The 13,285-nt window shown below is 44.2% G+C and overlaps 1 protein-coding gene and 1 non-coding gene across 2 annotated transcripts in view; both read right to left on the bottom strand.

Moving 5' to 3' along the window:
* Nucleotides 1-3,581: 3,581 nt before the first annotated feature.
* Nucleotides 3,582-13,285, bottom strand: part of PTCD3 (pentatricopeptide repeat domain 3) — a 37,330-nt gene continuing 27,626 nt past the window's right edge. The window contains exons 15-24 of the mRNA XM_061211044.1: nucleotides 11,248-11,337; nucleotides 10,956-10,984; nucleotides 9,969-10,075; nucleotides 8,649-8,727; nucleotides 8,461-8,551; nucleotides 6,806-6,891; nucleotides 6,176-6,324; nucleotides 4,620-4,661; nucleotides 4,083-4,241; nucleotides 3,582-3,790 (exon numbers count right to left, since the gene is read on the bottom strand). Of these exons, the coding sequence (XP_061067027.1) occupies nucleotides 3,712-3,790; nucleotides 4,083-4,241; nucleotides 4,620-4,661; nucleotides 6,176-6,324; nucleotides 6,806-6,891; nucleotides 8,461-8,551; nucleotides 8,649-8,727; nucleotides 9,969-10,075; nucleotides 10,956-10,984; nucleotides 11,248-11,337 (911 nt within the window). The 3' untranslated portion in view covers nucleotides 3,582-3,711. The remainder of the gene's footprint in view (nucleotides 3,791-4,082; nucleotides 4,242-4,619; nucleotides 4,662-6,175; nucleotides 6,325-6,805; nucleotides 6,892-8,460; nucleotides 8,552-8,648; nucleotides 8,728-9,968; nucleotides 10,076-10,955; nucleotides 10,985-11,247; nucleotides 11,338-13,285) is intronic.
* LOC133074833 (small nucleolar RNA SNORD94) lies at nucleotides 5,108-5,243 on the bottom strand. The gene has a single exon (XR_009697240.1). It is a non-coding gene; the product is annotated as a small nucleolar RNA SNORD94 (small nucleolar RNA).

Raw genomic sequence — 13,285 nt, 5'->3', positions numbered from 1 at the left:
GAAGGAAATAAATTTCTCTAGGAGCCCAGGAATAACTTCCTTCAGACGTGATTATCTGAGCTCACAGGAAGCAAGCAATACTGAGCGGTTTCTTTCCGCTCTCTAAATCGAAATAACAAAAGCCACTGGCTCTCAATTTTAGTATTCCTTTAGCAAACCTCCCCAACCCTCATTGCATATTGAGAAACAAGATGATGTTGAAAGGGGACTCTGCTTGTCCAGACCTTGATTTTTCCTCCTCATGCCCAGTAAGATTCACATCTTCCTGAGCTATCACTCAGCAACCCCTTAGGTGAAAAGGGCCTTCACTTGGGCCTAAAGAGCCTTCACGTGGGTTCTCAGTTCTACCTTCAAGGAGGTGGAATCATTAAAACTCTGATCTTTGCCTTAATGTTGTTTAAAGTTTCTAAATCAATTAAGTAAAATGTAAACTTAGGCAGTCTCTTTTTTTTAAGGCACAGTACTTCTGTATTCCTGAGTATTGACTTAAACCCTCTGCTTTCTTAACAGGTTCTGCATAAAAGCAGTCTCCAAGTCCCAAATTAGTTGTAATTTAAACTTTTAAAGTAATTTGAACTCAGTGCAGAAGAAGAGATAATTTAACATAAACGGGAAATAAAAAGTGATTACATTTCAGGCAAGTCACTCATCAGGTCCAGCGGGCACCATTTACCTGAACCAGGGCTTGGTTCAGCTCCCCTGGTTTCTTCCCTGTGGATGCATTCAGGGGCTGGGGGATCTGAGAAAGCAGAGGGAGGGTTGAGGAGGAGGGGCTTTGCCTGGCCACTGCCACCCTTTTCCACATGGGGTGGTGACACGGTTTCACTGCTTGGTCCGGGTTAGCTGTATGGACACTGCCCTGGGGTCTCAGGAAGAAAGAGGAAGGGGCTCTGGAGGGACTGTGGGGCACAAGCCAGCAAAGGCGCTGCTGTCGTGGGAACAGATGGCACTGGTATTGGCAAAGCTTAGGTTTTCCTGGGGATGAATTCTATCGTGACCTTCACTTCTCTTGGACGTTCTGAGTTTTCAAGAGTAAAATCTTGCTGAGCTCTGTAAACTTGGGTTTGATCTCCAGTGTTCCTTCTAAAATCTTCTATAAAGTCCACAGCTATGCAGGTCAGCTAGACAACTTTTTTTTTTTTAAATAAATTTATTTTACTTATTGATTTTTGGCTGCGTTTGGTCTTCGTTGCTGTGCGCGGGCTTTCTCTAGTTGCGGCCAGTGGGGGCTACTCTTCCTTGTGGTGCGCGGGCTTCTCATTGCGGTGGCTTCTCGTTGTGGAGCATGGGCTCTAGGCGCGTGGGCTTCAGTAGTTGTGGCATGTAGGCTCAGTACTTGTGGCACACGGGCTGAGTTGCTCCGCAGCATGTAGGATCTTCCCAGACCAGGGCTCGAACCCATGTCCCCTGCATTGGCAGGCGGATTCTTAACCACTGTGCCACCAGGTAAGTCCAAGGACAGTATCTTGATGTTGAAGGTGATCATATGGATGATGGTCACTTTGTCCAGGGAAGGCCCTAGACAACATTCTTTTACAGGTTAGGCTCCTTCGTGGGCCAGGCTGGAGACTCCTTCACCCCCCCTTTGTGTACCTTACATTTGCTCACTCCATGTCCTAGCACACTGCCTTAATCAACCGAATAAAATATGCCCATTTCTCGGGTAAGTTGCCACTCTACCACTGAGATCTAATCTAAATGATTCTGTAAACCTTGCCCTGCCCATCCACAATCCTGGTGACTGCTATCTCACAGCACGTCCTTTTACCAGCAGTAAAATAAATTACATCACCATCAGGTACACTTACACGTGTTTATCAATATGCGTATATCTGTGGTGCTGTAAAAATGTCACAAAACTTTAACGTATGCAATGTACTTAATTTTCTAATCCATTTCATTAAAATATTCTAGTCATCATCTGCAAAAATTGATTTCAAACCCTGCAGTTTGAAAGACGTAAGACAATCCATTTTATTAAGAGTCTCAAATGTTCTATTGAACCAAAACCAAAATTGATAGGTTATTAACTTTGGCATAGAAAAACAGAACACCTTATACTATTAGAGGCTAAAGAGAGAATGGAGACCAATCCTACAGGCCTGTCTTAATTTTTTTCTGAAAAGCTGGAAGCAGTTATTTTGCCCAGAATAGGAATCTGGACTATCTGTAGCACAGAGTTAAGACCACATGGCCACATCATCACCCACTTGGGAAGTCCACTACAAATTCATGTGCCATCAGCCCAGACGGACCTTTTCCCCATCAACGCCATAGCTGCAAAGCACGATGCTGAGGATTGTTCTCTGGCAGGATCCCCCGGCAATGGAAGTGTTCTGCATCTGTAAGGATTGCACTGAATGCATACTCAGCCCAGAAGAATCAGCCATTTCCAGGTGCTGATGAACCAGAGGGAAAGGGAAGGGCCAAGTTTACAGAAGCTTCCAGGTAGCCAAGTTCTCTTTGCAAGTTTTAAGGCAAGATCAGAGGCTAATCTGCCCTACCTATCCCTTTTGCTCATTTGCTATGTCAAGGGGCTACTGGGGCGATGCACATGAATACTTAAGTAGCTAGTTACTGTCATCTTCCCTGCCCTCTTTGTGTCTCACTTAGATATCTTAAATTCTGGTGATCGAGGAGAAAACATGAGTCAATACTTAGGTTTCTGAGGATGTATGACTGGGTCCTGGCCAGAGGATAGCAAATGGAGATGGGGACAGGCACATGTCACAGACACATGTACAATACAGAAGCCCATAAATGGCAACCCCGGCAGGGTAAGGATCAAGTTGCTCATCTGAGAACTCCCTGGGATGCCTGGGTAAATCTGGCAATCAGACTATGAGCTAAGCAGCCTGCACTACAAACCCCTGTGAAGCTCCTGCAAGCCTCACAAGTTCCTGTTTGCTTCCCATACCACTTGCAAGTCGTAAGAGAGGCTGGAGTAGAGGTTCTTGACCTACTCGATTACCAGCAATACACAACCATGTCAAGAAGACACTTCAATCCTCTTGTCAGCACATACATTTAGACCACTTTAAGTACAGCACAACTGAAGAAGGTGCCAGCACTCACACAGAGAGAAAGGGAGAGATGAAACACTCTCGCGCAAGCCCCAAGCCTAGTGGGAGACTATGGGCTATTTTATAAAAATAATGGAAATGCATACATATGTACCTTAGTTACAGTATTTACAGTCTTCATCTTCCCAGCTGTGCAGCCTAAGCTCCTGACGTTGTTTAATCAGTTCTAAGATTAATAATTTCCCACATATAAATATCCCTGAACTTGGCTACTACTGACCCAGCATCAACTGTGATGCAATTGTACAAAAACTTCCTTTAGATGCTTTCTGAGTTGGAGGAAGTGTCAGGTCATAGCATCAGCCAACAAAGGCTACAGTCCCCAGTGGGGGAGGGGCAAACCACACTGACATCAGCTGACAAACACTGCAGTTGTGCGGAGCTTAAGAACATCACAACGTGTGTCCAAAGAAATGAAAATGGTAGTGCCCCTTCTGTTCACATGGTAACCCCGGCATGGATGGTTTAGTTCAGGAATTAAACGTAAATAAGTAAGCGTTGTTATCAAGATTCACCAAATCTGTATTCTCTTGTTTTCTTCACATTACAATTAAATACTAACATCTCAGTTCTCAAGTGTAATCACAACAGCCATGCTAGGCCACAGGAGCTCCTGATTGGACCACTTTTATTTGCCTTCGCCGACGTCATTGTCACTGTCACTGCTGCTGTCACTGGTCAATGCAGTTAGGTCTCCCAGGGCTTCCCTGTAAGAAAAATAAATGGGAGGGTTACACTGCAACTCAGGCTTGGGGCTGGGGGACTCTGCAGCTGCACTATAGCAACAAAGGAAAAGGTTCCAACCAGCAAATAAACCTATAGGCCTCCCTGACTTTTATGACAAACGAAAAATATCATTAAACCAATACATCCTGACTTTCTGCAAGGAAAGGAAATTCACGGGGTAGAAAGCTACAAACATCTGAATGGGCAGACAGACAAATGGTCTGCTCCGTTTTCATAACCTTCCTTGATGGTGATGACACAGGACCCACTTACTTCTGCTCCTGGCTGAGGGTGAAGTCAGCCATTAATCTCTGGGTGAGGCTCTCACAAATAGGTAAGCTGAAGGCACCTGCCAGCTTCACTATCTCAATGGCCTGGGCAGGGCTGCCGGATGCTTTTGCACTGCCCATAAACTCATTCAGCAACTCATTCCTGTAAAAGGCAAAAATGTCAACATTCCCTAACTAAACCCCTCAAAAATTTACATACAAAATCTAGTATCTTATAAAGATCAGTCATAAAATCCTCAACAGTAGCTTTGCAGACAGTTACATGAAGTCTAACTTTAAAGGGCCAAATAGATAATGAACACTGACTGGTTCATTATGCCTTCACTGAGGATCTAGCCAATGTATCCCCAGCGTGCCTTAGATGGTAGGAGTGACCGATCACCTACTTGCCTAACAGAAAAGTGCCCAACTGCCATGGCTGAGGTATGTGAGGAAATTCCAACCCCCTTCCCCCAATAAGAGTTAAACGCATGTGGCTAATCCAGGATGTACCCAGGCAGCCCTGTTAACTTGGACTTACCTAGGGATCTTATTATGTTTCCTGAAAAGCCCCAGCATTTTCCTGTTCAAGATAAGATAGGAAAAAGATTATGAATACTAATATAACAGAAGGCAATCGAATGACCATAGCTTTTCTCCTGGACTCAGAGACCAAGTGTCCTTCCTAACAACCAGAGAGGAAGCTCCTGAAGACACACGTCTGTGAGCTCCACCAGCTCCCAGCCCTGTCTTCCCATCAGAATCACCCCAGGTGCCTCAACCCCCTCTTCCCAAACTTCATATATGCACATTACATTACAAATTTCAAAGGCAAATCTGCTTTTTGCCAGTGTTGAGAATTGCTGGGGTACATCCTCCTCCAGAGGATCAATCACTTCAGTCACCCCAGGGAGGGAATGTATGATATTATGTGGGCAGTGGGAAGAGAGGGATGCAAATACAATTTGATCTCTTTTCTCTTACAATCCAGTGTGAGTTCAGTGTGTCCTATGATGACGTTATGAAGAGCAGGCTCAGATTCAGGCATCAGTCTCATGTAAGTGCTTGCCGTCATCCTGCCACACGCAGGACAAAGGAGAAACACGTACACTCAGCTCCCATGATCAGCTGAGGTCCGTACCCCTGCGCCAATCATCACAGCCTGGTTCATAACAAGCGTGTGTCACCGTGCCCTCGTCGACAAGTCCAAGCATCAAATGTTAGTCAGCAGCTGTGTAGCCGGCTGTGTGATTCGCCACCAGCTACGATCAGAGGAGGCAGCAAAGCCTTTACCAGCCCTTCCTGGAGAGAGCAGACACCCACACCGTGGACTGACCATCAGGTTCAAATTAAGGTCCTCGCTAGTGAACAGCCAGGCACAACAACCCCGTCACTGGCTCTTAACACCAACACACGGTTATATCCAAAACAATACACATCGGAACCACCCAACTGTGACCGCCCCTAGCAAGGACTCTTCCACTGACTTCTCCGCTTTTGGAAAAACCACTATGCATAAGGTCTCTATTCACAGTTAAACACCAGAAATTAGTATGTGAGTGAAGTGCTGACACACACACAGAACTAGAATACAGTGGCACAAACCAAAGACGGGTTCTAGTCAAGGCCAGGTTTAGTAAACACTGGTAAAATGCCAGTTTCTGGAAGTCCCAGTACACAGCCCACATTTTAAGCTGGGGGGTGGGGAGGAGAAGCATCCATGAGATGACTTGAATAAACCAAATGACCAAAACATTTTCAAAATTAAGACTCTCTGATCACTTTGTTCTACTTAAGTGAACGGAGAAGTGACTTGCCCACGAATACAGAAAACGAAAATGGAAAGAGAATGCGCCCACTGAACCACATCTTCTCTTAAACACATCATGTATACTGGTTCCTCTTCCCCAAGTTTGCTTTTTTAGTTGGTATTTGGAAATTCCTATAGAAAACTCAGTACGTAGAAAACTCGTTTGTCTCCTGATAAACTACACAGTATACAGCCAAATTAGAGAAACTCTAATGACCAGGGTAAAAGTTCTCTGAGATCCAAGCACAGATGCTTCCAGTGACACGTGTGGCATGTACTGTACTCACCAGGCTTCCTGGGTTCTCCCGGCCCTTAAGAAGAGGACGGCTATGTAGTTCAGAGAGCTGGCCAGCCAACTGGGAGCCGTCTGTCTGGCATCCTGGCTTTCATAAGTCGATTTGATATCTGCAGCACAGTCAGCAAACGCCACCTGCAGCTGAGATGCTCTGAGAGTCAGCAGAAATGCCCAACTGGTTTTATGAGAATTTAAGTTCAGGAGACTCCATAGGACCATTAAAATTTTTAAGCAATGCATTTTACCGTTGGAACACGTCACATGTACAGCACACAGTAATACAATATTTAAAAAAAAAAAAAAAAGCAAAGCACTCTGCCCTGGGGTAATAATGGGATCAGCCACATATTTCAAATCCAACTATGGGTTTTCTTTTTAGAGAGAAATTTAAAAAAAAGGAAGAAGAAGGCAAGCTGCTATTAATTGTCAGGATTGAGAGGATCCATTTTCATGTGGCTTGCTTTGGACTAGAGGAATAAGACTGACTTTAGATGGCAGAATTCTCCACAGTGATAGGCAAAACCATGGAAATGACCCTCACCAGGCTGTCAGTATTAGAGGATACACTGGTTAGTATACATCTAACAACGACAGCAAAACCTGAGTGTCAACACAAGCTTACCTCTGGTGGGTGCCGATCCCTTGCCATGAGCATCAGAATCTCTTCTTTAAGGTCACGGCGAAAAGTATGACCGTATTCTTTACTATCTTGAAACAAAAAAGAACAGAGTGAGAGGTGATCACTGGCATGTAAAACCAAGACTCTTTGGCTGACCTCTGTCCACTGTCAGCAGTCACCCACATCTTTTGGGGGGGGGTGAAAATACATTGCTGACATGTATTCCAGGATTCCAGAAAACTAGCAGGACGATTCATGGTAGGAAAGGACAAATGAGCAGTGAAAGCCAGCACCAGTAACGTGCTCCCAGGCAAGCGTTAACACGGCACGTGCACCACACTCCAGCAGCCACCAGCTCTACGTGGTTTTACAGCACGTGGGAATCGTCAATAGTCCTTGTACACGATCATTAGAGCAGCCTTGTAAGGTAGGAGGGCAGGGCTGTAGTCTCTGTCTCAAGGCAACTTGAGGCAGACAGAAACTGATTTTATGATCAGTCACCTAGTGGATGAGATACAGCATCTTCTGCAGCCAGTTTACACACATAACCACACACACAAACCCACAGTCATGGCTGTTTCCTAGAAACCTGAGTATCACTGATTGGTTAGCTTTTTTTTTTTTTAATTTATTTATTTTATTTATTTCTTAATTTTTGGCTGCGTTGGATCTTCGTTGCTGTGCGTGGGCTTCCTCTAGTTGCGGCGAGCGGGGGCTACTCTTCCTTGCGGTGTGCGGGCTTCTCATTGCGGTGGCTTCTCTTATCACGGAGCATGGGCTCTAGGTACTCGGGCTTCAGCAGTTGTGGCACGCGGGCTCTAGAGCCCAGGCTCAACAGTTGTGGCGCACTGGCTTACTTCCTCTGCGGCATGTGGGATCTTCCCGGACCAGGGATTGAACCCATGTCCCCTGCACTGGCAGGCGGATTCTTAACCACTGCGCCACCAGGGAAGCCCCTGGTTAGCTACTGAAGCACAGTGACGCAACATGGTATAGAGGAACAAAGGGCACAGGCTTTGGGGGTTGATATTTTGGGTGACCCAGGTAATTAACACTAATGTCACACAAGTGCACAAAACCCAGCCTTTTCTTGTCAGAAAGGAACTAATTTAGGTCTTTTCCACTACACTGTCACTCATGCAATCCAATATGTAACATGAGCAAATGACCCTGAAGCAGACCTCAACTATTGCATTCAATTTAGTCAAAAATGGAAGTTTTGCGGACTTCCCTGGTGGCACAGTGGTTAAGAATCCTCCTGCCAATGCAGGGGACACGGGTTTGAGCCCTGGTCCAGGAAGATCTCACATGCCACGGAGCAACTAAGCCCGTGCGCCACAACTACTGAGCCTGCGCTCTAGGGCCCACATGCCACAACTACTGAAGCCCTCGCGCCTACAGCCCATGCTCCGCAACAAGAGAAGCCACTGCAATGAGAAGACCGTGCACCGCAACGAAGAGCAGCCCCTGCTTGCCGCAACTAGAGAAAGCCTGCGCACAGCAAGGAAGACCCAAACAAAGCCAAAAAATAAAGAGTAGTAATAAAAAAAAAAAAAAAAAAAAAGGAAGTTTTCTTCCCTAACAATGTTAACATGCTTGTTAATCAAAACATAAGACAATAAAATGAGATGGCTCGGGACACATAAGCTGAAACTGACCTTTCCAGATCTGAGGAATCAATTCTAGCCGATTGGCCACATCTAATGCTTGGAGAAGATCTATCAGTGTTTGGGAATGTGGAAAGAATACCTGATTCAGAAAAATAAAAATACATTTTCAAGTATTACTCAGCAAAGACACCCACAAACATCTACAATGATAAATGGTAAGTAATGAATCATCTTACTGAAGGTATCAGGTCCTTATACCACTTCAAGGTGACATCAATTTGTTCCATTAGACAAAGCAAACCAAAGAACTTGGAACTGTAATGGAGAAAGAAAGCATGTTTAGTTTAAAATCCGTGCTTAATAGGGGAATGATTAAATTACAGCACAGTCATATGATGACATTACACAGAATTTAAAGACAATTAAGTTACACACAATTTCAAGTTACACAGGCCAATGCTTGACCCAGGAGGTGCTGCTAACTGTGCTTTCTGGACTTCCCAGTTAACACCTTCTAGTCCTCAACCGGTCACTGATGCCACCTCCTGGTTATACTCTCAGCTCATGGTGAGGAGAGAGCGGATATCCTATTCACTTTAAAAGCGTTCAACGTAAAGCGAGGATTTGGACCACACAGAAGAGAACCATCACACACCTATAAACAGGCTGCCTCCTTAAGTTCTTGTTTTTCTCTGCTTAAAAGCAAACCCATTTAAGGAGTCTCTTTGGGCTCCAACATGTTCATCTTCAAAAACAAATGAGGCTGCGATGAAATCTTTAGGGACCCACCCTCCTATGAATTCAAAAACATAAAATAGGAGGGTTTACAGGGAAAAGATATATGGATTTAAAGTGTTACAGGGACGTCCCTGGCAGTCTGGTGGTTAAGACTCCACGCTTCCACTGCAGGGGTTGCGGGATAGATCCCTGGTCATGGAACTAACATCCTGCACGCTGTGCGGTGAAAAAAACAAAAAACAAAAACAACAACAAAAAACCCCAAAGTGTCACAAATAAAAACAGCTTAAAAGATACACAGCAGGGCTTCCCTGGTGGCGCAGTGGTTGAGAATCTGCCTGCCAATGCAGGCGACATGGGTTCGAGCCCTGGTCTGGGAAGATCCCACATGCCGCAGAGCAACTGGGCCCGTGAGCCAAAACTACTGAGCCTGCGTGTCTGGAACTTGTGCTCCGCAACAAGAGAGGCCGCGATAGTGAGAGGCCCGCGCACCGCAATGAAGAGTGGCCCCCGCTCGCCGCAACAAGAGAAAGCCCTCGCACAGAAACGAAGACCCAACACAGCCAAAAATAAATAAATAAATAAATAAATAAATTTATTAAAAAAAAAAAAAAAAAAAGATACACAGCAGACATCTCAGTCTGACAAATCAGTTTTACCACTGCTTGACTCTTCAAGTGTTCAATTAACTTACATTGTTAAGTCAGGGTCAAGCTGCCTAAAATCAGGCCGCCAACAGCCTCCCACTTGCAGAACTGACTACTGGTTGCATACAGGTGCTCCGTTAATGCAGAAGGATATATTTCCAATACACTTACTAATAGAAATTACGCCGATGATCGGGTCCAATGAATTTCCGGTTGTCTCCAGTGTTTAAAAGGTCATGGACCTGGTAACCAAGTTCTAGATCTCTGAGAGATGAGCACTGAAAATTTACAAATAGTAAATAAGCATCACTCTGCGATCCTTATCAGCCAGAGTGGCTCATTATATAAAGAAAAAAAGTACAGTTACCTGCGGAAACATCTATGCTGATTTAACATTATTATTGGTTGACAGCAAATGAATTACAAGAAAATGGGGGGGAGGGAGGAATCAAAACTAATCACCAAGTTCTGTGAAATTTAAAACAAAATAACCTTAATCTAGTAATTACACCTATATTTAGTAACTATATGAAAACAACTGGTTGCCATGCACAAGACAGCTGGAGTGCTCACTCCAGCATCACTATACTGGCAAAAAACCCATGAAATAACTCCAAAACCCACCCACAGAAGTCCTTCCCTCCTGTGAAATAACTGTACTGCTGTCAACAAACAAAGATAACATGGAAATGAGTCTGGACATGCATGTTTGAATAACCAAAGGAGAAAACCTGGAAGGACACACACTAAAATGTAAAGCAATTATCCTTAGGGAATACGATATGCTAATTCATTCTGAAACTGCTTGAAAATTTTTCCTATGATTAGCATGATAAGATGAAAAACCAAACTTAAAAACCATCAATTTAAAAAGTTACCAATAGGCAAATATGAAATACTCTGAAACCTTACTTTCAAACCTTACTTTCTGAAGAAAGGTATGGAAAAAAGATAATGTATACAATAAACACAGGGCAGGAATGTTGTGATTTTGTAGAGATTTTAGAGGAATAAAAAATTAGGACTAAAGACGTGAATATAAGTAAGAGTCAGGAAGTGAAAGAATCAGGGAGAATCCCCCCACCCCCCCAATGATGAATTTAGGAGATGGATAAAAGAAAAAAGGAAAACAAAAGTTAAGCGAGAAATTGTACTTACAACCCTCATGGCTGACTGAAAAAACATATCTGAAAATCAAAGTTCACAAGAGCCTTGGTTACTATGGATAAACGTTTTCAAGTCAGTAACATTAATAAAAATCCTGGCAACAAAACTGGTAACATGTAAGACAAACCTAACGGCGTAAAAACTCAGGAGAGGAAGCAGAGGAAGCATACAGCTTCCAAAAATTACTAAGCTAAATTAAACCCTGTCCTCATCACAAGGCTCTAAGACCTAGCAGTCAGGAAAACGGGGCTCTCTGTCTTATACAAGCAATTTCTGTACATACCGTCATCCGGGTCCTTTGGAGAAAATTTCTTTCCCATTAATTCGTTCATGATGTCATAGATGATGAGGGACGATCCTTTTGAAGGGCTTTCTGCAGAACAAGAAGGCAACTGGGTTTCCTCATGAGTCCACCTCCTGTACAACCACCGGGTGTGCAGAACTAGTCCTAAGGCCGCATTTCTCCTGCCTCCACCCAAGGCACAGAGCTGGCCGGGCACATCCCTGCTAGAGGAACGAGTGCACCCTCTGCACAGAGTGTAGCTCTCCCCAAGACCTGGGGCAGCTACAGGTGCTCCCAGCAGAGACTCTACCCTTCCTTCTTAGGCTCCTCACAAGGTCGACTTTCATTGAAACGGGAGACAGACAGACCCTCACTAAGCCTGCATACTTAGAAAACACACGTTTTTGCTAATAATCATTTGCGCTCCTTTTAAATATAACCAGGATGAGAGCCAAGAAAAAGAAAACTGTAGAATTAAAACGCACCCATGACATTGCCAGTTAAACATTTCACATTATTAATCCACATCCTTTCCCCACCTTATCCATATGCAAGCGGTAATATACTTTCCATGACAGCCCAGATGTACTTTTGAAGTTCAAGCATGTTTTCATTTGTTAGCGATCCTAATTATTCTATTAGTTTTATAATAACCTATTTTATATGTATCATTTCTTCATTATTTTAGGCTTTCTCCTTTGGGTAAATTCCTAGAAATTATTATTATAGGCAGCCAATTTATATCCCTCAGACACACCGACACTCCTCCCCGCACGGCCCTGGGTGTTACTTAGGAAGCACAAGTACCAATGACTTTAGTTAGCAACCGAACCAAAGTGACATGTGATGTTGAGGAGAAATGGAATAGGCTTTGGGGTCAGAAATAATAGTTTCAGCAAAATGACACCAAAGTTGAGTAAAATTTTGGAAGACAGAATTACCATGGAAACTGTTTACCTGTTTTCAAGATAAAGTCAGCTAATTGCCCTTACTTCCCGATAGGTGAGAATGTGAATTTTTAAAACTAGCCCTCCAAAATAGATAATCAAGGTTTTCTGTTGTTTTCACACATGAAGTCTACCACAGGAGAGAAGGACTAGAATTGTCATTTCTGAACCCAGAGGTTCTTCCTCAGATTGGGGCAAATGGTTAAGAACCAACAGACTGTGAGCGCCTACCACCTGCCTTCCAAGCATAGGACAGGACATTGTGCATAATTCATTTCATCATTACACCGTGATGGCATCACTCAAGTAAGGTATCCAGTTCCTTCTGACACAGGTGGTAAATGGTAGAGGTGAAATTTCAACTCAGGTGTGCCTTGCTCCAAAGTCCTTTCAATAGAGCACACCTGACCTAAAACTAGGTGACAAACGGAGCCTCAAGGTTCTCCCATGAGGTTTCAAAATAAGGTTAAAGTTACCGTGGAGCAGCGCTGTCCAACAGCTTCCTGCGAGGATGGAAATGTTCTGTACCTGCATCGCTGAACACGTAGCCCGCAGCTACAAGTGGCCACTGAGCACTAATGCAATGAAGGAATTTTTAATTTTATTTAATTTTAATTAAATAGCCATGTGTGGCTAAGTGGCTACTGTACTGGACAGCACAGCTCTGGAGAGCAAAAGGAACTACAGTTTCTCCTGACCAAAACTGTACACCATCCTTTCTTTCTTTTTTTTTTAATTAATTAATTAATTAATTAATTCTGGCTGCATTGGATCTTTGTTGCTGCGTGCGGCTTTCTCTAGTTGCAGCGAGCAGGTGTTACTCTTCGTTGTGGTGCGCAGGCTTCTCATTGCGGTGGCTTCTCTTGTTGCGGAGCTCAGGCTCTAGGCGCATGGGTTCAGTAGTTGTGGCTCGTGGGCTCTAGAGTGCAGGCTCAGTAGTTGCGGTGCACGGGCTTAGCTGCTCCGCGGCATGTGGGATCTTCCCAGATCAGGGCTCGAACCTGTGTCTCCTGCATTGGCAGGCGGATTCTTAACCACTGTGCCACCAGGGAAGCCCCACCATCCTTGTTAGTATATTTTATGACCTCCCT

Source organism: Eubalaena glacialis, chromosome 14 (assembly GCF_028564815.1).
Source record: "Eubalaena glacialis isolate mEubGla1 chromosome 14, mEubGla1.1.hap2.+ XY, whole genome shotgun sequence".
NCBI classification, from domain to species: Eukaryota; Metazoa; Chordata; class Mammalia; order Artiodactyla; family Balaenidae; genus Eubalaena; species Eubalaena glacialis.
Note: the sequence above shows the minus strand (reverse complement) of the source record. Positions and strands in the feature narration are given on the sequence as shown.